Here is a 26730-nt window from a genome sequence, read left to right on the forward strand (position 1 = left end):
CAACAATGAGACGGCCCACGAAATGACCTTGAGGGAAAGATAGCCATCTATTGTGAGTGGATCTTTTTGATCCTATTCACACCCTCGTATAGCGCGCGGTCTATGGCTGCAGCGACAGTGAGAGTACCGCCAATTACGGCGCAGAGGCCAACGAGGAAGCCAGAAAAGGTCTTCTCGCGGACTTCGCGGTTTATGACTTTCATGGGTGAAATGTCCTGTTACGAATGTTAGTGACCAGATTCAAGGGTTAAGGGAAAGGAACTTCAAAACTCACATAAGAGAAGAAAACACCGGGGATACCTCCCCTGGCATGGATTCTCTCCTTGTGGCCCTCCTTCTCATCAGTACCACCCTGCAGACTCCTGTGATGGCTGGTAACAGAGTATTGATGTGTCTCAATACTGCCCTTGTATGAAGCATCAATCGTGGCGCCGAGCAGCTCATCTTGTTTACCGGGACGACTGGTCTCCTTCTCCCAACCAAGCGGCAGGTAAGCGGTTGACACAACCTTGATGAAGTACATGTAGTTGTATGCCTTTTCGTCGGTGTGCTGCTCGGTATTGTCAAGAGGATTGATGTGGTGGTTCGACCACCCACCAGCGGCTGAGCCTTGGTGTTTCCTCTGCATGTCTTGTACAACCGCATCGCTGAGCTGAGGGCCAAAACGAAGCTGGTGAACCCGGTGGGTAAAGGTGTGTGCGTACTCATCCTTGAAGTAGTTCTCGAGATCGTGGACGTGCAGGTTACCGTTGGAGAAGGACTTTCCGGGAGCAATGTGGAAGTTTCCGACGACCTTGTTGACACGGATACTGCCCTCGAGACGACATCCTTCCTGGCGTTGTTGGTCGAGATGTTCGGCGTAGTGTTCTCGCTCGCATTGCTCGACTCCTTCTCCACGGCCGAAGGACCATGAGATCGAGGCATAGGCATCGCGGACTTCGTCGCAGGTGTTGCAGCAGCCAGGCTTGACTGCGTTGGTGGGGGAAGGGGCGCCGTAACATTGGCCGCAGTAGTCGGGGGCCAGATGTGATGCTTCGTCAGCGTGCCTGGGATTACTGTTAGCCCTCTGTTGCTTCTGGAATATTCTCGTCTACCCAAACTGCTCTATACACTTACAGGTCCAGAGCCTTGATATCGATAACTTTGCTACCCTCCTTCTCAGGACTCAGGCGAACCTTGTTGATACCGTGCGTGACGCCCATCTGCAACTCCCCCGAGACATCCATGACATCGAGTGTAAGCAATTCGCACGGCACTCTTGGGAACGTTACGTTCAAGGCAATTTCCATGCGTTCGCCTCTGCCCTTATCAACCACCAATTCTGGCCGTACCGTTACTCTCCTGTAATCGGCCCACTCGCCCCACGTTAACCAAAGGATAACCAACAAGCTGACTATGGTGACAATTCCACCAGACGTTGTGCGCACGCGCGCATCTTCAACCGTCTTGGTAAAGGCATCGAGCCTCGTGAATCGCGATTTGGCGGGCATGTCGGCGGGCTGCCGCTGTCGGCCAATTGAGTTTGTGGGGTATTGCTACGATGGGTTGTATGTTCTGCCAGCGAGCTCCGCGATAGAAAGGGCGTTTCGAGGTAAGACAGCGGGGGGTCGCAACCGAAAGTCGTTCGGGATATGGTAGGTGCTCGTGCCTGGAACGTGGGACCAAGTTAACTCGGACTGCAAACACAATCGGCGTTGCCTCTGAGTGACGAAGAAAGTGAATGAATGAGTGTTAGCACAATCTGTGCCAAAGCCGCAGTTTCATTATACGAAGAAGAGGAATGGTGAGCAAGTTCAACGCGTGGACGCGGCAATGCTTCGGCTGAAACTAAAGGACAGCTATGCTATGCGACTGAGAACTAGCTCCGAGCGCTGCGCCGCGCTAGCGCGCTTCTGGTAGGTGCGCATTCTCAACACGTGGGTGTATTGTGCCGCCAACTCCAGGACCTGATCAGTACACATGGAAGCATGTTTCCAAAAAAAAAAAAAACTACATGGAGGTTCGACGTAATTCCATTAGGTCTTGGGAGCGAAGACCAGAGTGCTCTATCATCACGCTATCCAACAGTGACCTGATCGGCGTTATGCAACTTGAGCAGCATATAAATAGCCTATGAAGCCAGAACGCTCCTGAGCATGCTATTGAAACCCTCGCTGAGCTTGTACAGCTCCACGATCGGCGGCTTCTTTGGTTCGCCAGCCTTTCTCCTGAGCTTCTCAGCAGCGCGCGCTCGGCTCTTGCGCTCGGCTTCGATTGGATCTGCTACATCTGTATCATCCATGTCCTCTGAGTCGGTTGAGTCGCTACCATCGTCATCGAGTTCAAGGTCCTGAAGATCCATCTATATTGACATTAGTATACGACCAAAATGTTGTCGGAGCGAGAGACGTACCGCGTTGAGTCCAAAGTCGCTCGATTTGAAGCCAGCGATACCGCCCATGAGCGGATCGGGATCATCACCACCACTCGCCATCTTCTGTCTAGTCTTGTCTGAATGCCACTTCTTCCGCGCCATTTGCCACTTGATCAGACTATTGATCTCGCGAATCGCCTTGTTCTTGTCGATCAAGTTTGAGTCTATGCCACCCTGGAAGAGTGCATTCATGTCGAGCTTACCACCACTTCCAGGCCCATGGCGTAGGAAATCCAAGATGCCCTCTAGCCAGCCCATGAGCTGGTCAAAAAGACCATTGTCGTGTTTGTGCACCTCGTGAACGAACTTGTAAAAGTTACCCTCGTGCCGAGCGCACAGATCAATAAAAGCTTGCACGGTTTGGTTGGGGTCTGCAGATACTTCTTGCCGTTGGCAAGCTTCAATTGTCCTAATGGTGTCGTCGGCGAACAGGGCAAAATCCGTAATGCTGTTATATACGTTTGCGGATTTGTAGACACGGACAAGCGGTTCGTAGAAGATGGTGAATAGATCTCGGAAGAGCTGGAGAGTCGTCGGCTGGACATGTGTCAGTCACTTGTTCCAAACATTATTCTCCTCTTTGGCTTACCTCTTCGATGATTTGTAACATCATCAGCTTGTCTCTCTGTCTGAGACAGAGCTTCAAGTATTGTTTCAGGTGCGCGAAGAGCTCAGCCCCTGATCGCATCTCCTTTTCGACCTGGCCGGTCGCGTTAGTTGCTGTACTGACATTGCTGCGGCTGCTAGCTGTTCTGCTGAGGCGGCGCGATCTCACATTCTCGACCGCGTTGTTCCATGCAACGTAGGCATTGAAAACCTTCTCCACCTGTTGCGAAGACAGCTCCGGTTGGAAATATTCGGAGCGTAGTATAGTCACCACCACATCAACATTATCGCGTGCGGCTTCCTGTCGTATCGCTTCCTTGACGCCCTCGTCTGCTTGTACGTATGCTTTGATCTTGTCGCAAAGCACATCGTCCTTGATCTTGGTAGAACCGAGTGTGTCGATTGTTTTCTGTACAGAGTTGACACCATCGTTGATAGCCATACCGAAGATACGTTGAAGCAGGGATCGGGCACCGAACGGCTGTGCGAGGAATAGATCCAGGACTCCGCTCATGACTGCTGCAGGATTGGCTATCCTGATGACGTTCTTGAGGACGCCGTATGGAACGAGGGAGTGTATGCGCTTCGCTTGAGCAAAAAGCTCGGGAGAGTTGTCTTCCGCTAGGAACAAATGGTAGATGGTAGCAGCCACTTCTATGCGTAACCACTCTGCAAACTTTTGGTACTCTGGTTTGAGCTCTGCGATGGTGTTCTTGACCCTGATCTCTTGGAACAAATGGGAAAGTCCATTGGCTTCTACAATCTCTCTCCTGAACTTCTCCATGTGGATGTCAAGCTCCGCTGCTCGCTTTCGCGCGACTTCGTAGAACTGCCTTTGCTCTTCTAGGCGCTTCTTGTCCATCTCTTCTCGCCTCTGAATGTCTTCCATCTCCTCCTCGTTGACCTCTATAGGATCGCGTGTCAGAAATTCGGCCATAGCATTCGACTGGGCAATGCGCTCATTGTGTAGAAACGACCGCAGGAAGGCACGAAGAGAAACGCGTTGCTCTTCCCTGTATAGTTTTCGCGGGGCTTTGTACGTCGAATAGTCTGCCGAAGCCCTTGGCGAGCGTCTTCCCAGTGATGTTTGTGAGGCGTTTTTCTTGTGTCCACTGCCAAAGATATAGCTGCGCAGACCACCGCCGCCACTACTCTCAGGCTCGGGAGGAGGTGGCCCTTGAGTAGACCCCGACGAGATGGAGCTAACATCATCGTCATCGATACTCGACTGTAGAAGTCCATCTTTTGCATTCTTTCGAGGTAACGGGGCGAGTACTTTGCCGGGAAGTTCGAGACGTATGCGCTTGTGTAATTGGACAAAGTCTGCGTATCGGCGGCCGATGTAGAAGTCCTTGTCTCCGTCGTGCTTTACCCGTATGAGGTACTCCTGCAAATGGAAAGTTAGATTCTGTCAATTTCTGACTTGCATCTCTCCACTTGCCGCGTGTGTGTGGTACCGAAGGTGCCTCTTCACCGATGTTGTCCTAACACCTGAGACGTTGACGTCCCAACCGTTGATAGAGTGGCCGCTCGGCGTGTTCATGGTAAGTCCCTTCTCGTCCGCTTGTCGATCTACGATTTCCATTTCGGCGAAGCGTATCCTCTCTTCGTAACCTGATGCGGTAGGGATACCAGATACCATCATCAGCTCGACCAATTTCTCGGCTTTGAGCGCCAACTTTCTTCTCTTGGTCTCTTCCAGCCGGTCTTCCGAGGACGAGATGTCTTTGCTCGCAAAGGACTCGAGGAACTAGAACAGGACCCTGGTCAGTTGCATCTCTACCCAGTATGACCTCATACAACGTACGACTTGGAGCTTGTCCTGCCAGAACTCCTTCTCCTTGGCCTTGTCCAGAAAGGGGAAGTTTCGAACATGGTTTACGAATATGTAGCGGAGGAGGGGCAGTTCTGAGTCTTCCGGCGCAACTTCGCCGGCATCTGAGCGAAAGGGCGCGCCAAAGCGCCGCAGTGCTGTGGGAGAGGAGAGTTCGGCGATTTCGTACTTTGTTTGCTGGGAAATGAGCTCGCGCTTGAGGTCTGCGCATCCGTCAGTATGGCCATGGGCGCGGGGAAGATGATGTATTGCTTACAATGCTCTTGTTTGCCCGTCAGTATGGACCCTTCTGGAGGCACCGACACGGTGGAGAACTTGGAGAAGGTCGTATCGTTGCGCGTGGGCTGCGCAGGCCGCACCGGCTCGCCAAAGTTCTGTACTGAGGGCTGGGGATTCATCGTGGTGGGCTCGGTAGCACCGTTGAGCTGGATGGCAGGCGGGGCGTCGAGGTTGGCGGGCATACTTGAATTAATAGTAACGCAAAAACACGGGCTAGAGAGCCGCGAGCCGAAAGAAGGAAGACGGGGTGTAGAATTAGAAGGAAGAGCGAAAAAAAACAGCCTTTAGGGACCCTGCAGATGAGCGTCGACGCGTGTTGTATGACGCCGGAATAACACCTCCTTCTACCTGTGGCTGCGCCTGAGGCTGGTGCGCTGCGGAGATGCGGGCACGACAGCAAGGACAAGAGATACGATGGGGCTGCACCGCCCGTTCCTCTGCTCAAAGTGGAGCGACTCAATGCTTGTCGGCACTGAAGCAGAGTCGGGCGCGTAGAGGATTGTGGCTGAGTGACGCAACCCGATGCCCTTGGCCCATGACGCAGAGGCCCACGAGGCCGAATACAGGAAGGAACACGGCATCGCGTCTCTTGGCCGTATTCACGCTTTATCCCCCTCTCTCGTTTCGCTAATACGCGCGCCGTATGCCGTCAACGCATACGAGACAATCGAGTTGCACAGAAAAACCACCTCTCCGCGGGACGGCGCGTAAGATTCGGACACAAACTTGAGCCAGACCGCTTCGGCTCGCTTCAGCCCACCAAGATCGCATCGCAGCATCATGCATCGCTTACAGGCAGACTCCCACTTGGCGCAGTGTCACTAATGCCTAGCACGGAAACCCGACGTCCACCACGTTCTGGCCACGGGCCAAGATGACCGATTCACCGCCCGATTACAATCTCACATTGGAAGAACATGCTCGATACCGTTGTTTGAAGTTGCAATTTGGATATGTTCTATATCTGCCTAGTTGTACACGATACAGTCCTGTGGGTAAATGTCTCTTAATGCCAGTCAATGGCAAGATTCATCCCGGGACGCCGACTTACTCCATTCCCCAGATTGCTGCCGAGGTATTCTGTGGCACTTCGGCAACAAGAGAGACAAAGTTATCCACCCTAACGCCAATCCACTGAACATCTTACAATACAGCCACCCATGCTTTGCAAGCCTGAGACTCAGTAGTTGAGCTCGCCGCTGCCACCACCACCGACCGCATCCAGATCTTCATAGCTCTTAATGGACCGACCTTGCACAGATTGCACAGGGCCGGGTCCGCCCTCGCCGTATCGCTGAGGACCCTGACGGCTACCACGAGGTGGAGGGGTCAGTCGGCCACCGTTGACAGCGGGGCGAGGACGGCCATCACGAGGTTGGCGATCATAAGGTCCAGTGCGGCTGTTGAAGCGGTGGCCGCCCCGTCGCATGGGGCCGGCGCGGTCGTCGTGGGTGGCATTGGGGTCCCAGGTACCGCCCATAGCAGGATTGAACATGGCGCCTAGGTGCACCCCGTTCTGCATGCCATTGTTTGCCATTGCCATGTTCATGTTGGCCAGGTTGAACCCCCGCGGTGTTCCAGTGGCCTGGACATGATTGCCCATTGGGAAGTGACCATTACTATTGGCATCACTACGCGATGGAGCAATATGAGCAGGGTCGACAACGTAGCTGTTAACCAGTTGTAGCTGTATCAAGTTAGTAAACAAGATGGTTCCAATGTTTCACATCGATACTTACATCCTTGCGCAATTTCTCGAGCCACTCAGGATGACGCTTCTCAACGTGCTTTTGCCAGAAATGCTGGCCCTTGAACAGCTTTGTGCACTCCGGGACCTTGCAGCGCCACTTTGATTCGTCCTCTTGTTTGACATAGCGGGAGAGTTCGTCCTCGATAGCCTCCTCCAGAGGTTTGCCGCCGAGCTTGCGAATATCAACATTCTCTGGCTCAAGCAGCTGCAGCAGCTTCTCTTCATAAGTCTTGACCCAGTTGAAAGCGCGTTGGAGTTGTTGTTGGTTCTTTGTGCTCAGGCGCATAGGCTTCCGCTCTTGCATTGGACTCCCAGCCTCGCCATTTTCAGCATCACCAGAAGACTCTTGCTTCCTGTATGGAAATAGATCGCCGGTAGCTGTGGCTCTCGCTGTCGCCTTGGCAGCAGTCGTAAGGCTTGCGCGTGGTCGACGAAGATGACCTCCTGCGCACTTGCGAATCAACTCGTGGACTGAGTCACTCTCAAAAACACAGAAGAAACAGAAGTTATAGACTCGTCGCAAGTACTCGATGAGAAGATCGAGCTTCTTCTTCTTGGCCAGCAACTCCTCGTCATCCACTTCGTCATCGAAGGCGCCTTCGTCGTCTTCCATGGTCTCATCCTCACCCTCTTCCAAGTCCTCAGGATCACGCGCTTTCTGGGCAGGAACCGGAGCATTTGCTGGAGGCTGCAGCCAGCCTTTCGACCCCAGAGCTTCAACCCGCTGTTCAATTTTACTGACACCATCGACATTAGCAAAGTCTTCTTCGTGCTGCGCCTTGAGATCAGAGTCGAGCTTCCGAACGAGTCGTTCCGCAAGCTCAAGATCACGCTCAATCCTCTCAGGCGCAGAGAAGAGGTCCCATAATGCCTTTTTGCGCGGTGCGGCAGGCGGCTCATGGATACCAACGTGGCAGGTGAAATTGCCCCGTTGCTCATCAATGACTGTTTTTCCGTTGAGAGCTTCGAGAGCCTTGTGGGCGGTGGTCTGGGGGCCCTGAGTAACTTCAGGTTTGTCCTCGACAGCACCGTCTTCGGCCTCGTCGTCACGCCCGTCACCACGGTTGTCGATGACCATTGGCTGCTCATCGCTTGGGTTGAGGATGACCCAACCAATGCGGTGGCACTTCTTAAGTGGGTTGGGGTCACTCATACTCAGCCACTTGAAGCCGCCAGGGCCTTCTCCCAGGTGTTCCTTGCAGAACTCTTCGACCTTCTCGCGGTTGACGGTAGGCGCGATCGTTTTGATGAGTAGCGTAGGCTGGAATGCAGTCTCGTCACGGATCTCGCCACCTTTGCAAGGCAACAGATCACCAACGCCCAAGACCTCGTTGGCAGCTGCTGTTTCGCCCTCTTCTTTCTCAACGATGCCGCCGGCACCGTTCGAGTCATTCTTGTAGATGCCTTCCAACGTGAATTCGTCAAAGTAACCCTCATCTATCTGTCGCTCCCACTCCTCGTAGATGCCATGGCGATATTGACGAAGCTTCTCCTTGAAAGCCAGATCGTAGTCTGGATCATAACGCTCCTTGAACCACTCCTCGTTCTTGTGCTTTTCCACAAACGTCTTCGCCATCTGCACCTGCAGCTTCTCCTTGTACTCGTCATATGCGGCCTGAATCTGCTCGCGCTCTTTGCCACGTTCCTCTCGGGCTTCGCGCTCTCCTTTGAGACCAGGCTTGCGTCCACCGTTCTTCGCGCGCTCCTTCTCCTCCTTCATGAGCTGCTCGACACGCCACCACTCTGCAAAGTAGTTGAATCCGACCTGGTATTCGAGGTGCATGGGATTTGGAACAGGGTTGGTAGTGAAGGTCGGCGCAAAGTTGTCCTGGCCAGGCACGTATCGGTCGATGCCTGCTTGCACAGGTGGAGGTGAAGAGCGTCGTCGGTTGCCGTCTCGTCGCGGTCCATCGTAATCGCGCGCGCGATCAGGCTGGTATCGGTCGATGTTCTGGGGTGAGCGCGATCGTCGCCTGCCTGCCCTGCGGTCTCCGGAGCCTTTATCACGCATGTTAGCTTAGCTCAGTCATCTCACGATCTCGATCAAGGTCGAGGTTTGAAGCTACAGCCCAGGAAGCGTAGCAACCAAGCTTGTCCACAGGTTGGACAGCATAGTGCTTGGCAACGCAGGCCAGAAGCAAACACGCGGTGTTGTTTCGCGTCACGGTGAAGAGAAGAAGCGCCTCCGGTTCAAAGGAGAAGAGTAGCTTACCTGGTGAACGGCGTCTGTACGAATCGGCAGGCGGCCTAGAGTCTTCACGCGTAGCACTGCAAGCCGTCAGCGTCTCGCTTTGCGCGTCTTGTTGTGCTGCATGAACATACGTGTATGAGTCCATCGTCGCGGACCAAAAGTCTCTGAAAGGACCTCGAAGTTACAAGCGTGTATCGCGCGATGGAGACGGGTAGTCGTGTTCAGGTGGTTCGGAAGCAGTGTGAGAAGGCAAGCCTCGGCACAACACGCGTGGTCTTGCCTCGTTGTGGCGCGCAATCTTGCCGGGAGTATGCGCTGAGTGATAGTGGATGCTCGGGAGGCAATCGGAGCGGGTAGCTGTTTGCCATGATGGCTCGGTCAGAGAGAGGACAAGTAAGGGACAAGATGACGGAGAAGGAACGTGACGAGCAACGAGGAGGAAGAGGTAGGTAAGAAGTGACAAGGAGCCGACACGCTCGACGCGATTGATCGCACCCAAGCAGCAGCGCAAGGAGAGAAGGTCAGAGAGGCAGCGGGAGGGAGGCTGGGCGCAGGGCCACGGGGACAACGCTGGCGGAGCTATGGAGATAGCTGTACAAGAGGAAGAAGGGGTATTACGAACAATGGGCAGCAAAATGACGAGAAGGTGCACTCACGATGTGCTAAAGTGACGCCCGGGCAGAAAGATGCCTGTGGAGATGGAGATGGCAGAAAGAAGGGTGAGGTTGATCGCGGAGGGCTGGCACGGCTGAGACGGGGCTAGTGCCGGCTGCTCGGAAAGTGGGTCGACGCGTGCGCCCGTGAACTGCCTAGGTCCCACGCTTGATTGGAGTGCCGAAAAACCGGTGATGGAGTCCAAAGGTACAAGATATATTCCACAGACTACCTGACCTGACAGCTGCGTACAAGCCTCATTGTCCATCGCCGCCGCCATGACGAGCTACATCCCCTCCCTAACGCTCCCCAACTTCGCTTTTGAGAACCCTGCAGTAGCCATCCTACTACCAGTTCTGTGTGGAACAGCCACAGGATTTGCCATCAGTCGTAAGCCGACATGTTCCTGTGTCTGTATGGGAAATATAACATCCATGCAGCAAGCGTGTCTCAGACGGCATACCGGACGCTGAAGCAGCCCCCGCTGCACCCACCCGGCTACGTCTTCGGACCAGTATGGACAGCCCTCTATGCCACCATGGGCTACACAGCCTACCGCGCATACACCATTGGCGCCAATTCCGCTAACCCCAGCACTGTCGCTTTGGCCAAGGTATGATGGTTCCCTGACTTCCTGGTACTGCTCAAGCTAAAGTAGCCTAGCACGGAGCGACTCTCTACACTGTCCAGCTTGCCTTGAACCTGATGTGGACTCCTCTCTACTTTGGCCTTGGTAAACCCATAGCCGCTACAGTTGACATCCTCGCTCTCGGTGGAACTCTTGCCTACCTTATCAGCATCTGGGGACAGGTTGATCCTACTTGCGGATGGCTGCTCGCCCCATACATGGGTTGGGTCAGCTTTGCGACGTATCTCTGCGTAAGTACCGTCCCCCTGTGACATGTATGAGCCGTCGGAAGCTGACGTTACGGATAGGCCGGGTCAGGCTACCTCAACAATTGGGACTTCAGAGCCATCACCAAAAAAGAGTAGAGAGAATGTTGCAGCGAGTCGATGCCAAAATGAGTGCATCTCAAGTCTGCTTGAATACATAGCAAGACCGATGTCTCCTGAGGGGAGATAAGCACGCGGAAATATCACTGTATCATTATAAAATGTATTTTATAATTTGCCGAGACCGCATTGTTTCATCTCAACGCTAACAGAGCATGATTATCTTCGCGGTATCTGGCACGGACCCTCCAGCACCTCTGTTGTTCTCCAATAATCACGCCCACCCCACATTTCCTCTATTCATCAAAACGATCTCTTGTCGTTGCTTTTGAATAATCTTCTTCTCCTCCAATACAATGGAGCATCTTTTAAGACGGACGCAGCGGCTGCTAATCACAAGAACCGGTACGGAGAAGCGCGCCGAACACACATGCGAAACAATATCAAACAATACAGTGTAGGTACTGTCCGTCAAACAGACTGCTTCCCAGATCACACTCACTCAGTGCCAGTAACAAAGGGGCCTCGCCCTTCTTCCAACTGCCCGCCTCCGTCCGAAAGCGTATATATGAGTACGTTCTTGGTGGATTGCAAATCCGGGTCTGTGATGCGAAGAGCTGCAATCGATCGCATAGATGTCGTTCCAGGAAGCGGAAACTCCATTGCCCCACGTACTTCCACCTTCCTAGACGTCGTCTTACACTACTCGCGACCTGTCGACAGATACATTCGGAGACTATGTTCTTGCCGTTTTCTCTCAATGAGTTCAGCGGAGAACACTGGGATATCCACCTCGCTGTCTACTATCGCCTTACCGACGCGCAGGTAAGCGCTATCACGAAGATACACATTCATCTTGGGAAATCGGATATACATCATCAACATAGCTTGGACACCAATTGTCCCGTTGTTAAGCTTGGCAGTGACTTGGCCTCTACTCTGCAAACCTTAGGTCGGCTTCGTGGACTCCGCCGGCTTACTGTTGAGTGGGCCGGTTGTCATAGTGGGGTGCTGGATTGGCCTACGACGAAAAAGGTGGTATCAGAAATGGCGACAAGGGAACTCGAACGCGTGAGGCGCATTCCGGATATCAAAGTATCCATAGTGGGCTGCAAGTGCTACAATGGGTCTTGAACTGGTGGTTGGAGCCTTGCCAGGCGATGCAGTGGATCTGAGATGTCATGTATACGGGTCGACACACTCACCGAAGCCACCGATTCTCTTCTCCTTTCCGAAGCACAAGAACACAACAGCCTGTGCACCAACTTTCACTGTCACCCCATCTACTTCAGCACCTTCCAAGATCTTACCATCATCGCTCAATTTACGTTACCCATTTAGGTTCTTCTTAGACCTCCTGCACACAATCGGTCTCAATTCGGACCGCTTCAACTTTGTAATTGTACAACTCCAATTCTTGTGGCACTATGGAGCAAACTCAGCCAGGGCAGCCGACTGACAAACAAGCAGGACATGACGACAATGACACCGATAGTCTCGCGGCGCTCGCTGCACTGTGGTTTACATCATCACTATCATGAGGTCTAGCCAATCGCAACAGTACTCTCCAAAACCAGATATACTGCATCATCTTACGCCTCTTGCCCGCTACGGACCCCGAAACGAGTCGAATGTGCCTTCTTGGTCGCGCACTTTGTTCGGATAGGCCCTGACAGTGACTCCTCACTTGCCGTCAAATCTACCCCGAACCCAAACTATTATCCTTCATCCCAAATATCTTCAAGGGTAGTCAATTGAACTTGAGAAACGCCACAAAGTTTTCCAGTCAGGAATAAGCCAATATTCTGTGGAATGTTCAGGCCACGATAGAGTTGTAAGACTATCATGTACTTCTGAACTCCTAAAGTGAATTTTGTGTCAATAATGGACAGTTTGATGCAGCATACAGCATGCGGAGGCGAGATCAAATTTCGTTTACTGTTTGAACGATAGTGTAGTTTTGCTGTGAATTACGTGTCGCTGCTTCGGTGCAGCTATAAAGCTAACAGATAGGCGGTGAGTTTGTATCGTGGCAACATGTTGCCTTGATCTTACCACTAAAATGGACTCACATTCTCCTACTCTCTCAAAGACATCATATGCGCAAATCTCTCGCCCTGTCATTATGGCTTTCCCTGTCCGACCAGCATCTAGCGTGAATGCAGGCGCAATGACACGAGTAAAACACAGAGAAGCACTTCCATTACGGCCATGAAGACTATCAGGATTGAGAACAACTACGTATGTGTGAAACGCTCTAAAAAGAAGGAAATATATTCTTGAACCTGTGGTAAGTACGCGGAACCAGGCAGACATGTCCTCGACCTCTAGTGAGTCTCGTTGTGCCCAGTGAGTAATGTCTTTGGGCGCTTGGTCCGGAATCATGCGGTTGGTGCGTTTGACTGCAGTACAGGAAAAAACCAGACAACCGCTTTATATTTTCGATTTTGATATAGTCATTCCGCGGAAGGCGTCACTAACCTTTCAATTTGTTACCGCAGCTAGCACCTTCCACACCGTCCTTCTTGTTTACCGCCCCACTTTCCTCATACACGCTCATCAGTGATCACGCAGTCTTTTTCTAGTCTTCTTACTATCATCACTCTGAACTCCCCGTACCCAAGTACGAGCTCTACACTCGCCATGTACTCGCCAACTGTTCCAGAACGTGTACAATACTACGACCGTAGCATCGTGCTCATGGATCGCCTCGCAGCAATGTGAGTACAGAATCGACCTGCCCTGGAGGCATGCACTATCACTTTGTTAGAGTTACAAGGGAGACTACTACGCATACCTTTAGGGTGCATGTTGGTATAGTGCATTCTCCTGTGCTACCCGCTAACCAAAACGCAGCTCCCAGCGGAATCATCGAAAGTCACCACTCCTCCGTCTGCCGGCAGAGCTTCGCAATAAAATCTACGAATACGTTTTCCTGTCCCAGCCTATCCGCCCTTTCCGCGAGCATAGAGAGTGGCCCCACTGGGCGTACCCCAGGTCGCAGTTGAACCTACTAGAGGCGTGTCGTCAAATCTACCTTGAAGCCAAGCTCTTCCCGTTCGCCCTCAACGTCTTTGTCGGCTACGCAGAGCATGTCATCGAGTTGTTGCTCACGACATTTACGACTTCTCAGACCGACATTATATCCAACGTACGACTTTACGTTGACGCCTTTGGAGTCTATAGAGACGGGAAGCTCCCAGAGACTGGACTCAAAGCCTGGTTCATCGAAGAACTGGGGGATCTGTGTCAGCTGGTCAGCCTCCGCGAGGTGACGCTGATCTGGTTCGGTAGTGACATTGAAGTTGTCAGAGAACATTTGGAAATGTCGGTGTTGTCAATTTTCAAGGAAGCAGGTCGAGCGGACATCAAGATTGTGGTGCGGTACTTTGAGTAAGGTATGGAGATTGGAGAACGAACCGCGATGGAGAGACCCGAGTGACGCGATACAACTGTGGTATCAGCATGCATCTGCTACAATTAAAATCAGCTATGTCTGTATAATTATTACCAGCAATTGGACGCACTGTGTCTGGATCTTACCTACTGTATTACTGTCAGAAATGAACTCCTTTACCCAAAACTTTCTACGCTTTTACTCAAATTTCCAGATCTGAACATGGGTTTATAAAGTTAGTATATGCCTTGACTGCACTTTGTGCAACAACACTTACGCATGCCCGATCGCGGTTGATTCTCGGGGGTGTGAGCGCTCTGGAACGCCACGTGACATAGACCCTGCCAAGAAATTGCTGCCGCCTCGCGACGACTTGTGTGATTCTTTGTTGCCCCACGCTCTGCTTTGGTAAAACCCATCCGCCGTATGCTGATAACCTCACAACGAGAACCTCAAGTGACGCTGCAGTGATAGTATTGCGCATTACTAACAACTTCAGCCCATAGATTTCCCGATCAACTAGTCCAACATGGTGTCGCGCGACCCACCTCCGTACACGCAGGACCAAATCGCCGCGATGACCTCACCGGAGGAGAAAGTACGCGCCATGGCAGAGCTCAAGAGTAGGTGTAGGGAAGATTACTGGCTCAGCAAGATAATGACAATTGGATGTTAGGTTACATTGTGCGCATGAGGAGGGACAACGAGCTCAGGTCGAATGGCTACTCTGGCTCTGGTTACCGCACCCCCTCCGGCACCTTCAATCACCATGACACCTCTTACCATCTACGAGGCAGCTATCGCGGCGGTTATCGTGGTGGCAGAGGCAGAGGTCACACACCATACCATCCCTACTCGCGTCCCTACACCACACCTCGCTTTGCGCATAGCTCCGTCGCTGTCACCGGTACCGGCAATGCTACCCCGTCTCCCGAGGTAAATGAAGAGGAGGACCTGCCGCAGACAACGGCCGATGGTACTGTCTCCTCGTCAAGCGATCACCAGCAGCCCGAATCACGGAGACTTTGCGCCATATTCACATCCACAGGTATTTCGACGAAACGACAATTTCGGGACCTTTCCTTACCCTTGTACGCTTCTAACGTATGAATAGGTCAATGTTCCCGCCCAGCATGCTACCTCGTTCATGATCCAGAAAAGCAAGCCGTCTGCAAGCCTTGGTTTTATAAGGATAACTGTGCTAAAGGAGACTACTGCCCATTACCTCATGATGCGTCGTCGCACAACGCGCCAACATGTCTTCATTTCCAAGCAGGCCGATGCACCAAGGAACACTGCCGCTTTGCCCATATCCGTGTCAATCCCTCGGCCCTGAACTGCGTAGCTTTTGGACGTATGGGCTATTGCGAAAAGGGAGACACCTGTGCCGAGCTGCATGCGCACGAGTGTCCCGATTTCGCCAACACAGGAGACTGCTACTATGGTGAGAGCTGCCGCCTTTCGCACATCCGTCGCGCCACTCGCATGAAGAAGGCCACTCGTGGGTCTTCCCCAGTCCACTCTCCGTCGTCAAACACTCCCGCTACTCCGGACACTTCTGACAAGGGCATGGATACCGCTCAGGACGCTCCAGAGTGGACGATGCCGAAGACTGTAACCCCTCGGACGCCTCAGGAGTTTACCCACCAGGCAGACTTTGTTGCCTTTGAGACAGACGAGTAAGCACGGCCTTCCGCTGGATTGGTGATGCCCGGACATGTATGTGCCCCCCCTGCTCAGATTCCATGACGGTCCTTCCTAATTCGAGTTTTCCAAAGTTTTGGTCCTGCGAGTTTGCGATCTGGTAGGTCCTTGTCATGATCGTTTCTTGCTTATCTTGACTCTTCAAGGTTCGGAGCTTTTCATGGCGTTTAGGGTTCTTTCGATGATACCCCCTCTCACGATTCTTTTACCTCTTTTGTCCTTTTATCGTTTCTATTCTGGCGCAAACCCTCATCGATGTTACACGTGTATCTTTTGTCCAAAAGAGAGGCTGTACGATACTCGGTGGGGGTTTTGCGAAGTTCCCTGAGGGTGCTGTTGGCTTGCTGATGGGCTAAAGTCGTCCTCTCAGGACGTGTAGTTGAAAAGAGAACAGTAAATAAGCATGAAAAGACAATTCAAATAATCTAGACTGAAGGAACGTCTTCTGCCTATTGTGACGGTGCGATGAGGTTGTCCATTAGAGATGTTCGATAGCCATGTCTGTGCTGCAAGGATGGATGTTCAAACACAGGGGCATGAGTAGCGTCAGGTACCATGATTTCCTGGAGATCAGACACGCCCTAGTGCTGACGACTCGCAAAAGGTCCGGATGGTGTTCAATGTCGTGTGCATTCTGAATGTAATCCCGATGGAATCTTATCACACACATCAATCTCGTACCGGAGCAAAGTTGCATACTGCTGATTGCTGCGCTTGATGGCAGCGGTGCGTCTGACATATGCGGCGCGCTGTGGAGGCTGAGGGGGGGCTGCGGCTACTGCTTGGCCCTCGTCCTACAGAGAATCGAGCTGTTCAATTCGACAGCCCGCGCCGGCAGGACCATGAGCGCGTCCACATTTGCGATGAGTCTACGGAGATATAAGACAACCCTCAGAATTGAATAGTACCAACGGCACGACGCTCGCCCTCCGTTGTGTGAGGCTACCCTTGAATATTGTTAGGTCTCCAGCCGCGTACCCCTTGCCTTTGCTGGCAGCGCGAAACCCGACGCGACATCTCATTTTGCGCACCACCATGGCGCTCAAAGACTTGCTGAAAAAGAAGGAGAAGATCAGGGACGAGGGCGGTGCTTCCATGTCGCCTACTGGGCCGACCCTGTCTCCTCATATCCCAGAGTTCCAATTCTTCCGCACCACGACTTCGACGCAAGAGACCATCGAGCCGCCCAGCTTCCCCGGCGATCCCACGCGCAACTCTCCCCTACTGTCGCCCACTTCGAGAGGCACCTTTGGCAGGTTTAGAAGTCGCAGCAACGCTTCGTCCCAGGCGTCGGCGACTGGGCAGCAGGAAAACAAACTGGCGGAGCGGTTACACTTTGGGCGGAGCAGGTCGAGTAGCTCGATAAACGTACCGGAGAACCTGCCAGAAGTGGGAGGCGACGGTGTCGCACGAACAGAAGAAGAAGAGGCCAAGTGGGAGACGAGGGCTACGGTGCTGGTCACCGAGGGTTTGCAGCACGCATCCAGTCAGCCTAATACCCCAACCTACGAGCCTGCAAGTCCAGTGTCACACGGACGACCGACAAGCGCCAGGAGTCGCAGTGGAACTGTCGGTGCGCCTGCGGACGAGGTAGGCACAACCTTGGAGAGAAGGGCAAGTATTGGTCTAAGCTTTGCATAGGAGAACATCCACGAGGCTATCCGCCTGCATGAGAAAGGAAGTGAGTAGTCACACGAGGGGGGTCTGCCATGATGAAGCTGACAAGATGATCAGATCTTGAGGCTTCTACCGCGCTTTTTGGTAGACTAGCAGAGCCAACCGGCGCAAACAATGCTCTAGCCCAAGTACTATATGGTCTCGCGTTACGGTAGGTTCAGCTTCATTGCTCGCAGCTTGATGTAACCAGAACATACCCAAATGTTGCCCTGATAGTTGCCCAAGGCATCGCTGACCAGAACATAGCCATGGCTGGGGATGTGTGCCTGACCAGGAACAAGCTGTCCAATACCTATCCATGGCAGCGGCGAACAGCGCTGAGGTCGAGAAGTTGGCCCTTGGGGCCGGCATGAAGAAAGGTGGTGCGGCCAAAGGCGAGCTTGTGCTGGCCATGTATGAGCTCGCAAACTGCTTCCGCAATGGCTGGGGCATCAAGAAAGACCCGGCAGCTGCGAAGCAATACTACGAGACGGCTGCCAACCTGGGTGACACAGACGCAATGAATGAGGTAGCCTGGTGCTATACCGAGGGTTTCGGTACGAAGAAGGATAAGGTAAGCAAGCCATGTCGTCCTCTCTTACAATTCAACCATCGTTGTCCTGCCGTGTGCGACTGCGTCACCGGTCAATGTCGACTCGCCTAGATGTTCATGCGATAGCGCGCGAACGGTCAGCTTGGAGGTCTTGTACAGCCTCGACCTCAGTCATCACGCGCAAGATCCACCGAGCCACTACTTCCCCTCGTTCTCTCGCCTCACTGTTTGGGCAGCATTTGGCGTGTTCGGTTGGTGCGGCAGGTATGCTAACTGCGCCTTGCCAGTTCAAAGCAGCTCAGTTCCTGCGCCTCGCTGAATCCAAAGGGAACAAGACGTTAGGCAATACTTGGTAAGTACCGCACAGTCTTTCTTTCATCGCCTTCTACTATCGAACACAAAGAGCGAAAATATGCCGGACCGAGGACCACCTTAATGCCGTGTGGATGGAGCACATGGTGGTCACCACGAGCTGCTATCACGTTGACCCGCGCCATCCCGTCCCAGCCGGTGTTGCATCCTCAATCAATTCTCAACACCAAGCCACCATAGCAACCAGACATGATCCAACAGTCTAATGCACGGCGCTACCGTCCGGATCGGTCAACCAGTTTCAACGCGCATCTGCCAAGCATAACCGATTGGCCATCGACGCACCGTTTTGACTCTCTTCCTCGCTTAGTCGATGCGGACGCCTGGACGGCCCTCGCCCTCACCCGCAGCAGGACCTGTCACACTTACTGCCAGTTCCCCGCTACGCACACATGATGGCATTCGCAAAGAAAAACTTGACCAGTAGCACATTACCCGTTTGGCACAAGCCTCGCTCACCCATTCCAGTAGTGGGTAGTAGCATGCCTCCAGACCCGTTGTGTCGGGTGAATAGCACATACAAGCTTGTCTACGGGGATACACGTGGCGTGTCGTCGGTGGCCTCGGTTGCGGACCAAAGAGTAAGCGGGACGGTAGCCAATGACGACAGAGTTGCGCATCGTTATTGTGTGTGTGTGGAGACACAGTCAGATGGTGCATGTTCAGATGGTCTGAGCAAAGCTGGAGATTGAGTTGCATTGATGGCGCGACAATGGTGTATGCTGAAAAGAGACTGGAATATCTCGTATGACGGCTATCGCGACAATGACGGCAGCCTCGGGACGACTCACATCATCATCATTATCATCACCATCACGATCTGGATCCTAGGCCGCAGTAGTTTCGGCATCCCGTCGCTTTTGGTCTGGATTGCTTGGATGCCGAGGATATTTCCGTTGATTGGTGGGATGAGCAACGTGCTGACTTGTGTCTCTCTACAGGATCTGGAAGGACAAGTACAATCCCAAATAAGACGCGATCCGTAACCCGCTTTCGGAAAACCCCTTCCGTCCCGGTCCGACTTTAGTATAACAAACCTAACCCTGGGAGTCATGAGGGTGGTCGTGTGAGAAGAAAGAACGGAAGTGTGGTCCTTTTCCCGCGCGGGGAAGTATTGTTTTTTCCTTTAGAACGTATGTTTTGCATAACGTTATTTCCAATAATTCACACCGCTTTTCTGGCCTATCAGTTGTTTCCCTCGTCTTGGATTTTCCCGTATTTTCCTCCCCCACAATTATTGCCTGGCTCGCACTACCGTATTTGCTGAGGGAGTGTTGAGTCAAGTGGCGTAGCTGAGAGACCATCATCTGGGCTATGGGAAACTAAGGTCCTGATGATCCAAACAAGGACATGGTATCTCTCAACGTGATAGGCTATGTTTCCGCTTTAAGAACGTGGGGAGCATGTGGTGTGGCACAGCAACGGCCTTGTGTCGTAGTACAGCAGCCCGCTTTGGGGAAGGTTGTCAGATCAAGCTCAACGAGGGTGTGTGCATCTCATCTCTGTGTGACAGTCAAGACATCGTCCCTCTGACAAGTCTCTTTTTCGATCAGATCATCGCTTCCTATTGTCCATAAAGCAGCAACGATATCGTATGGATACTATTGTACAGAGAGTAGCCATGTGGTACTAAGCCACCCACATCACCCTTCCCTTCCGACCGTGTACCCTGATTTTCGCAAGACGCGGTCCGAATGTGAATCATCCATCTTCCCATCATCCGCATTCTCTGCTGCATTAGTCCCTCATCCATCATGTTTCACCATGTCTGCAATCCGCCTGCACCCAGATCCTGCATACGTGGGGCTGAGCCACCTTTTCTTGCTGCGATTGATGACGAATGTTGTCTTACACCCCACTGGGTGGACTGTGGGCCGATAACTTGCATTTGCATGTTGCAGAAATGCTGGACCCTGTGGTAAATCGGACGATAGGCGTGCTTTTTTCCTTCCGGGTCTCACCTTGCAAGACCGGAGGGGGAGTGGGGGGGACGTGCATGTTGTAGATTTTCTTACGCGTAAAGGAAGGTTGTGAATAGGTAGCTTGCGCTGGCTCGTTTACTAACATGTACTCGCGTGTTTACCGGGGTAATATGAATGGCTGTGCAAGTCACAGATACGCACGCTATATGCGATATGTTATGCACAATGCGCATCAACTGTGAAGGATGCGGAAACCCGCTCATGGCGCGTGTCCCTTTGATTATGGAAGGGGAATCCCTTTCATGGACGCTTCGCGCGATGCGAGGTACGCGACAGTCAGCCGCGCCGTGGGTCTTGAACGGAAAAGCCGTGAGTGGACAAGGGAAGAATTCACGCCAGAGCGGGAGAGAGCTGGGGGGCTTGCATAGAATGCATCACGACAAGTGGACGCGGGCTGGCGTTGTCAGATGCAAGAGTCTCGAACATGGCAATCAGTGGCGAAGACACAAAGTCGGCATCATTCGAGGGAAGCGACGTAACCGCTGAAGGAAGGCAATCCGATAGCATTACTTGACTCGTTCGCACCTTCTCTTCGCCCAATAGTACGGCGATAAACACTAAGTACAAGTGGCTTTGTTCCCGAGCCATGCCAACCAATCGAGCCCTGCCAGACAAGGCTCTGTGACAAAGGGTCGCAGGAACGGCCGCGCTCAGTGACGCGACAAGGGAAAAACGTGAAAGGCTGGTATCTCAAAACATCGCGGACGGGGAGTCCGGAAAGGGGGTATTACAGAAAGTTGTAGCGTGAACGGGGTTATCGTAAGAAGGCGTAAAGGTCGTAGTAAAGGTCATGTTAGTCGTGAGAAGACAGGAGGAAGGGGAAGAAGAAGGGGAAAGCAATCGTCTCTTTCAGCAGTAAAACCAAAAACTTGATCATCATCATCGTCCTCCTCCTCGCTCAGATACCAGAAATAAGAATGCTGTCAATCTGTCTCGCTCTCATGCCATCATGTACAATCGTCGGATACATGTCCCATATCCATCGTTTCGATCTCTCTCTCTCTCTCTCTCTCTCTCAATATCTCGTGGTAACGTGAAAGGAAACATCCAACGCTCGCTACGCTTTGCAGTAAATACAAAAGATGATGCCAACCGCGAATGTGTTGCTCGCTAAACCAGTCTGATGCCAAAGGAGAAAGCCACAATACAAAGGAAACAAGAGCAAAAAGATAAATAGGTGAAGTCGTGAACCAGGTCTCGACACGGAAGGAAAACAGCCGCCATGTTATGCTCAAGCGAAGTAGGGTACCTGGTAAGGTTGACCCGAAATTCGACGTTGCCGTCCCATATTGTAGAAGACTGGCAAGCAGCCAGAGCTGTGGTAGAAAGGAAAAAGGCGGTGCTCATCATGAGCGCTCAAAGGAGAAACGCGCAGGAAGAACAAAGATTCCAGCCGGACCGTGATGCAACTTGTGTCCCTACAAGCACCCCTACACAAGGGGTGCGAAGAAGTGAAGCGCTATGCTGATAACCGACAAATGCAACTTGGGGAAGTACAAAGGAGAGGTGGTTGTTGGTAACGATAGTGGTGGTGGTGGTGTGCTATTTAGCACTCGGCTTTAGTGCCGTCAGATGTGTTGGGTCGCGACATGGCAGCAGACTCTTCGACGATGCGCTTGAACTCGTGGACGACCTCGGGAGCGATCTTGTCCCAGAGCAGACTGCGAGTGTAGATCTCGGCAGCAGAGTCACCCTTGCTTTGCTCACGCATGGCGGCGAGGGTCTCGGCAAGGTTGCGACGATGCGAAGGCTGAGAGCCAGGGGAGAGGGGGTCGCTGAGGTCATCGCTGGTCATGCTGTATCGGGAGCGAGTAAAGTCGAGAGAGGTCATGCTGTTGTACTGGTCGGGAGTGATGGAGAACAGCTGCTCGTGTTCTTGCTCCTTGGTGGGTCCAGTGAGATGGGAGTGCAGTTGGTCAAGGTGCGAGCCAGAGATACCAGCGAGTTCAGAGCCAGACATGGTAGTCTTTGGCCAAGCCATGCCGGAAGGCGTAGGCTCGAGACCAGTGACGTGGCTGGCAATGAGACCTTGCTCGCCCATGGCAGATGACACACCGGCATCCTTGAAGATGCTGTCGAGAACGGTAGCGGAAGCGGCACGGACCTCGTCGGGCATGCGAGGAATGGGAGGCTGAGCGCTGCCAGACTTGCTTGCGACGAAGGCACCGCAGAGTAGGAGCATAAGCAGGAGACCAGAAGCGACGGGCTTGTCCTCGTCCTTGTTGCGAGACACAAGAGACAGTTCTTGGTTCTGCTGGGGGGTGGCCTGGTCGTCGGAAGCAAAGTCGTTGACGAAGATGTAGTTGTCCCAGTCACTGTTGCCCATGTTAAGGTTGTCCATCTCAGACGCGAAGTCGGTGAAAGTAGAGCTGGGTGCAGCAGCCATGCCATTGCTGGTGGCAGCTTCTAGGCGTTCAGTGAGGACGGAAACCTTCTTGCGAAGCTCGCCAGTCTCGAGAGTGTGGTTGCGCACAAGCTCCTCCTTGTCGAACTGGAGCTGGTTGACCATGTGGTGCATCTCCATGGACTCACGGTGCCAGTTCTCCTTCTCAGCAACAAGGGCGTCGTACTCGATGCGCATGGCAGCAAAGTCATCTTGCATCTGGCAGATCTTCTCCATCCATTGCTTCTTCTCCTCTTCAAGCTCCTCGGTGTGCTTCTTCTTTCGTTGCCGGGAGTCGAGACTATGATGATGTTAGCTGATGAATAGGGAGAGGACAGACCAAAAGGTAGGTTGGACCAAACGTGGAGCGTGGAGCCAAGAACCAAATGGGAGTACGTACGCGGCCTGCCTGTTGCGGAGGAGTCGTTTTTGCTGCTTGAGCTCCTTGAGGTCTTCCTCGTTGGTGCAGCTCTGGATGAGGTTGTCGATGTTGACGAGGGTACGCTCGGCCGGGATGTCGAAGCGGGCGTTCTTCTTCCGGATGCCGCCGTCACGACGCGGGGAAAAGGAGCGGGGAGGGGTGTTGGGCCTCATTCGCTTGGGTCCCGGTCGTGCGTCCATCTCCTGCTGGTTGAAGGCCATCCAGTCGGAGTGGGTGTGGGGCGACATGGGTTGCTCTGGGGCAGAGGGGAAGACGGCGCTTGGTCGGACATTCTGGTGCACGGGGAGTCCGTGGAAGGGCATCTGCTGCTGCTGCTCGACAAAGGGTGCAGCTCCAAAGTCACCGGGGCCGAAGGGGTTCAGCGGCTTGGGGGCTGTGGGCGTCCTGGAGCCAGAGTTGTCGGTCACGGGCCATGACTGCTGGCCGTAGGTAGCGGCTTGGTTGGGTGGTAACCGGGCGAAGGGGTTGTTGCTTTGCTCGGTGAAGAAGGGGTTGTTGCCGTTAGTGTTGACAACAGAGCTGGTGGCGGTCCGGTCGACGAACTGGCCATTTGAAAAGTCCTCCCAGATGGATGTGTCGGGTGAGAAGATGCCCTGGGTGCTGGTGGTGGGCGACATGAGGACGGGCGTGTCCAGGATGCTGGAGTCGAGCGTGGCGTTGTCGTCAAAAGAAAAAGCCGAAGGTTTCCTGTCGAGAGAGTTCAGTGTCGAATTTGGTCTGTGAAAATCCATGTGATGTGCGTTGTTGGAGTAGTGATGGTCCATGGCGGGCCTATGTATCAAAGTACCGGTGTAGGCGCGGGACTGGCGGTGTGGATTGCTCTTTTCGGTAAAGGTTGATCGCAGGATGTGCCTAGCGATTGTACTCAACTTCAGCTGTGGGAGATGTGAAGAACGGGGCAGAAGACGGGCAGCAGAGGCGATGCGCGTCTGGATAGCGAGCGATGTAAAATAGCGGCTCAGTGAGGGTCAGGTCAGGGTGGTCGAGGGTAAAGGTGGGAGAGGGGGCTTAAAGCATGGTGGTAGGCTTCGGGGCGGGGTGTGCAGGAAGAAGCAGGCTTGTAGGAGACGACCGGGGTCACGCTTCCGTGGGATGCATCTGGGCACGAAACAGTGCCAGGCCCTGCTGATAGGACGCCCCAATAGCGTCGGGTATTGATGCATCATTCCAGCACTCTTCCCAGCAGCGACTGGCTGGGGTTGTCCTGTCACGCCCGCCATGGGCCCATTCACCCTCCGCACTGATTACCCAGTGTTTGCCCTGGGGCCGTCGCTGCATTGCATGTCGCTGGCTGGCCGACAACCGTCTGCCAGAGTGATGCTCTGCCGCCGTTTGTCGCCCGCCCGCTGTCACCCATGTGTATTTCTGGCTTCACGAGACATGGCGAGTCTGTCATGTCTGTCCTGTCAAGCCAGACACGCCGCTGCGTGTCAAACCAGACCTGAGCGCTTGGTACGACAGCTCGGCTGCTGCTCCCGTGCCGCTCCGTGCTGCTGCAATGCTGCTGCGCTTCTGCACTGCTGCTGCTCTATCGATACGTAGAGCATGACTGGCTAGTCTGCGCGGGCCGGCCCATATACTGCCATGATTTCCACCGGACTGCATCGCGATTCGCCTATACCCTCCTCGGCCGCCCGCTGTGAAAACTCTGCTCGAAAGAGTCAAGATGCAATCCGCGCTTGTCGAAAAAAATGCCCTCCCGCAACTCTGGGACTTGTTGTTTCGGAATGGTAGCGGCGCATATCGCGACCTTCTGGCGTAATCATCATCATGACTACTGACTGTCTGCTGAGTGCGACGCGGCCCGCCTTAGCCCCGGCCTTTGCTCACTACACTACACCCCGACCATCATCACCCACCAACCACCAACCCCCCGACCACTCGTAGCCCGGCACTTGCTCGTCACCCGACTCTGATCTCATTTCCCTTTTTTGCGCAGCTCGCCCTCGTTTCCTGAGCAAGGTGAGCCCTCTTGGCCGCCTAGACGGTCTTGATCATGGTGTCATCTGTCCAAGTTCCGGCTCGCTCTGGCGTCCGCGAGTCATCTCACCGCTCCCTGCCCGCAGCCTGCTTCCCTGTCTCCTCTGCCTTTTCGACTACCGTTCCTGTACTTGCCTGCCCGCCCTCGTTATCGTGACCAAGTTACCTCGTGCAAGGTACCAAGCGGCCGCCGCTCCGTCTGGCTGGGCTATGGCTCGACTCTGTCGGCGTGCTCATCAAGAGGCAAACACAGCAGCAGCCACAGCCTACCGTCCTGTGCCACCCTCTAGATCCCACTATCCCATTCTTACCGAAGGCCTGGAAACTCTCCAGATTTCTCCCGTCCCTTATTGGTCGCTTTTTTCGTAATCGCTATCATGCTTGCTTGTTGCCGCTTTCTTCCATTTCCGCCGAGCAACATCAGACGGTTTGTATCAGGTCTCGCATGACAGCCCTAGTAGGCAAAGTATCCAGCTGCGAAATGTCCATCTCCACTGCAGTCACCATCTTCGCGCCGTAATAGAGCCCTCGCTATGGCGGTTTGTGCACCCTGCCCGTGCTGTGCAACGCGTACTGCGGCTACCAAGACATTCATCCCCAAGCAAAACTTCACAGTTCGCGTCACACCAAATGAGCGCGCCATCTTTCGGAAATGGCAACGCGTCACTGCTTCCGGATCGACCGTCACTGTTGATCCTCTCTACTCCGTGTTATGGCGCGTACTGTGGCACGCGTAACTCGGGGCCAGGGACTGCATACTAGACCGAATGCACTGCTCCACTTATTGTACTCGGTTGCTTCCGACTGCTCTACCTTGAGACGAAGGCTTCATCTTGACCGGAAAGTATTACCGATGCTGATGCATGAGAATCAAACAGACACGATGAGAAACACGACGGAGCCCAATCTCTACAGCGCATGGCATACTGGCCCTAAATGGACGTCGACTAATTGTGGCTGTCAAAAAGGTGAGGCTGTAGCGGTGAAAGGCCCACTCTCCGCATCCGCGCATGGGCCATAACCACTAGAATTCGCCGTCGTAGTTATTCTTGTCTGTAGAAAATGTCCACGATCGTTGACGTCTTGGCACCATGCACAGTGTTTTGTTGTTTGAAACCATGAGTCACTCGTCTTCTTTCTCCGCACTCGGCCGTTGCATGGGGGTCAAGGGAAATCACCAAAAGCTCAGAGCGCCGGCCGATGACAGCAAGCGCATGGAAGGCGGTGGAACCCCTAGAATTCGAGACCATTGTATCTTTGGTGGATCTGAAAAACCTGAAACACTTCGCGGGAGCGGTTGCGCTTCCCGGAGTCCAGTCGGTGGTCCATCATGAAGCTAGTCCGTCGGCCGATATCCAAGAGCAGTCGATGGCAGGTCCTGTTTCGATGTCGATCATCTTGCGGTGAGGAAGAAACATTCTTGGATGTTTTGATCATTGCGGTGAGGGGACATGCTGCCTTGCTTCGACATAGATGTGTTTTGGAATTATGGGTAGAGCTGCGTAGAGAAGGTGGCGCGATGCCATACTACAGACGGAAGGGTAGTCGCATGCCTCTTCTTGTCCGACAAATGCCGAGCG

At 53.4% G+C, this 26730-nt stretch overlaps 8 protein-coding genes across 8 annotated transcripts; 4 read left to right on the forward strand and 4 right to left on the reverse strand.

Moving 5' to 3' along the window:
• Positions 1–47: 47 nt before the first annotated feature.
• On the reverse strand, positions 48–1490 carry ACET3X_006935 (uncharacterized protein; the record flags this gene model as incomplete). Its single annotated transcript, XM_069453119.1, has 3 exons — positions 48–215; positions 275–1046; positions 1117–1490. 3 exons carry the CDS (start codon positions 1488–1490, stop codon positions 48–50), a joined length of 1314 nt encoding a protein of 437 aa, XP_069305703.1.
• Positions 1491–2110: 620 nt separating this feature from the next.
• On the reverse strand, positions 2111–5314 carry ACET3X_006936 (uncharacterized protein; the record flags this gene model as incomplete). Its single annotated transcript, XM_069453120.1, has 6 exons — positions 2111–2341; positions 2393–2950; positions 3003–4406; positions 4461–4769; positions 4827–5056; positions 5110–5314. 6 exons carry the CDS (start codon positions 5312–5314, stop codon positions 2111–2113), a joined length of 2937 nt encoding a protein of 978 aa, XP_069305704.1.
• Positions 5315–6064: 750 nt separating this feature from the next.
• On the reverse strand, positions 6065–9782 carry ACET3X_006937 (uncharacterized protein). Its single transcript, XM_069453122.1, has 3 exons — positions 9095–9782; positions 6872–8880; positions 6065–6819 (listed from the first exon to the last, which is right to left on the reverse strand). Exons 1-3 carry the CDS (start codon positions 9216–9218, stop codon positions 6313–6315), a joined length of 2640 nt encoding a protein of 879 aa, XP_069305705.1. The 5' UTR covers positions 9219–9782; the 3' UTR covers positions 6065–6312.
• Positions 9783–10005: 223 nt separating this feature from the next.
• ACET3X_006938 (uncharacterized protein) lies at positions 10006–10720 on the forward strand (the record flags this gene model as incomplete). The annotated part of the gene is made up of 4 exons (XM_069453123.1): positions 10006–10117; positions 10168–10340; positions 10391–10606; positions 10664–10720. The coding sequence occupies 4 exons, from the start codon at positions 10006–10008 to the stop codon at positions 10718–10720; spliced, it is 558 nt and encodes a 185-aa protein (XP_069305706.1).
• A 2604-nt stretch (positions 10721–13324) lies between these two features.
• On the forward strand, positions 13325–14078 carry ACET3X_006939 (uncharacterized protein; the record flags this gene model as incomplete). The annotated part of the gene is made up of 2 exons (XM_069453124.1): positions 13325–13401; positions 13538–14078. The coding sequence occupies 2 exons, from the start codon at positions 13325–13327 to the stop codon at positions 14076–14078; spliced, it is 618 nt and encodes a 205-aa protein (XP_069305707.1).
• Positions 14079–14607: 529 nt separating this feature from the next.
• Positions 14608–15761, forward strand: ACET3X_006940 (uncharacterized protein; the record flags this gene model as incomplete). The annotated part of the gene is made up of 3 exons (XM_069453125.1): positions 14608–14701; positions 14755–15126; positions 15193–15761. 3 exons carry the CDS (start codon positions 14608–14610, stop codon positions 15759–15761), a joined length of 1035 nt encoding a protein of 344 aa, XP_069305708.1.
• A 1056-nt stretch (positions 15762–16817) lies between these two features.
• On the forward strand, positions 16818–19335 carry ACET3X_006941 (uncharacterized protein; the record flags this gene model as incomplete). Its single annotated transcript, XM_069453126.1, has 6 exons — positions 16818–17372; positions 17424–17463; positions 17517–17610; positions 17706–18012; positions 18279–18343; positions 19305–19335. 6 exons carry the CDS (start codon positions 16818–16820, stop codon positions 19333–19335), a joined length of 1092 nt encoding a protein of 363 aa, XP_069305709.1.
• A 1490-nt stretch (positions 19336–20825) lies between these two features.
• ACET3X_006942 (uncharacterized protein) lies at positions 20826–24169 on the reverse strand. The gene is made up of 2 exons (XM_069453127.1): positions 23129–24169; positions 20826–23029 (listed from the first exon to the last, which is right to left on the reverse strand). Exons 1-2 carry the CDS (start codon positions 23932–23934, stop codon positions 21892–21894), a joined length of 1944 nt encoding a protein of 647 aa, XP_069305710.1. The 5' UTR covers positions 23935–24169; the 3' UTR covers positions 20826–21891.
• Positions 24170–26730: the final 2561 nt, after the last annotated feature.

This window comes from Alternaria dauci, chromosome 6 (genome assembly GCF_042100115.1).
Source record: "Alternaria dauci strain A2016 chromosome 6, whole genome shotgun sequence".
NCBI lineage: Eukaryota > Fungi > Ascomycota > Dothideomycetes > Pleosporales > Pleosporaceae > Alternaria > Alternaria dauci.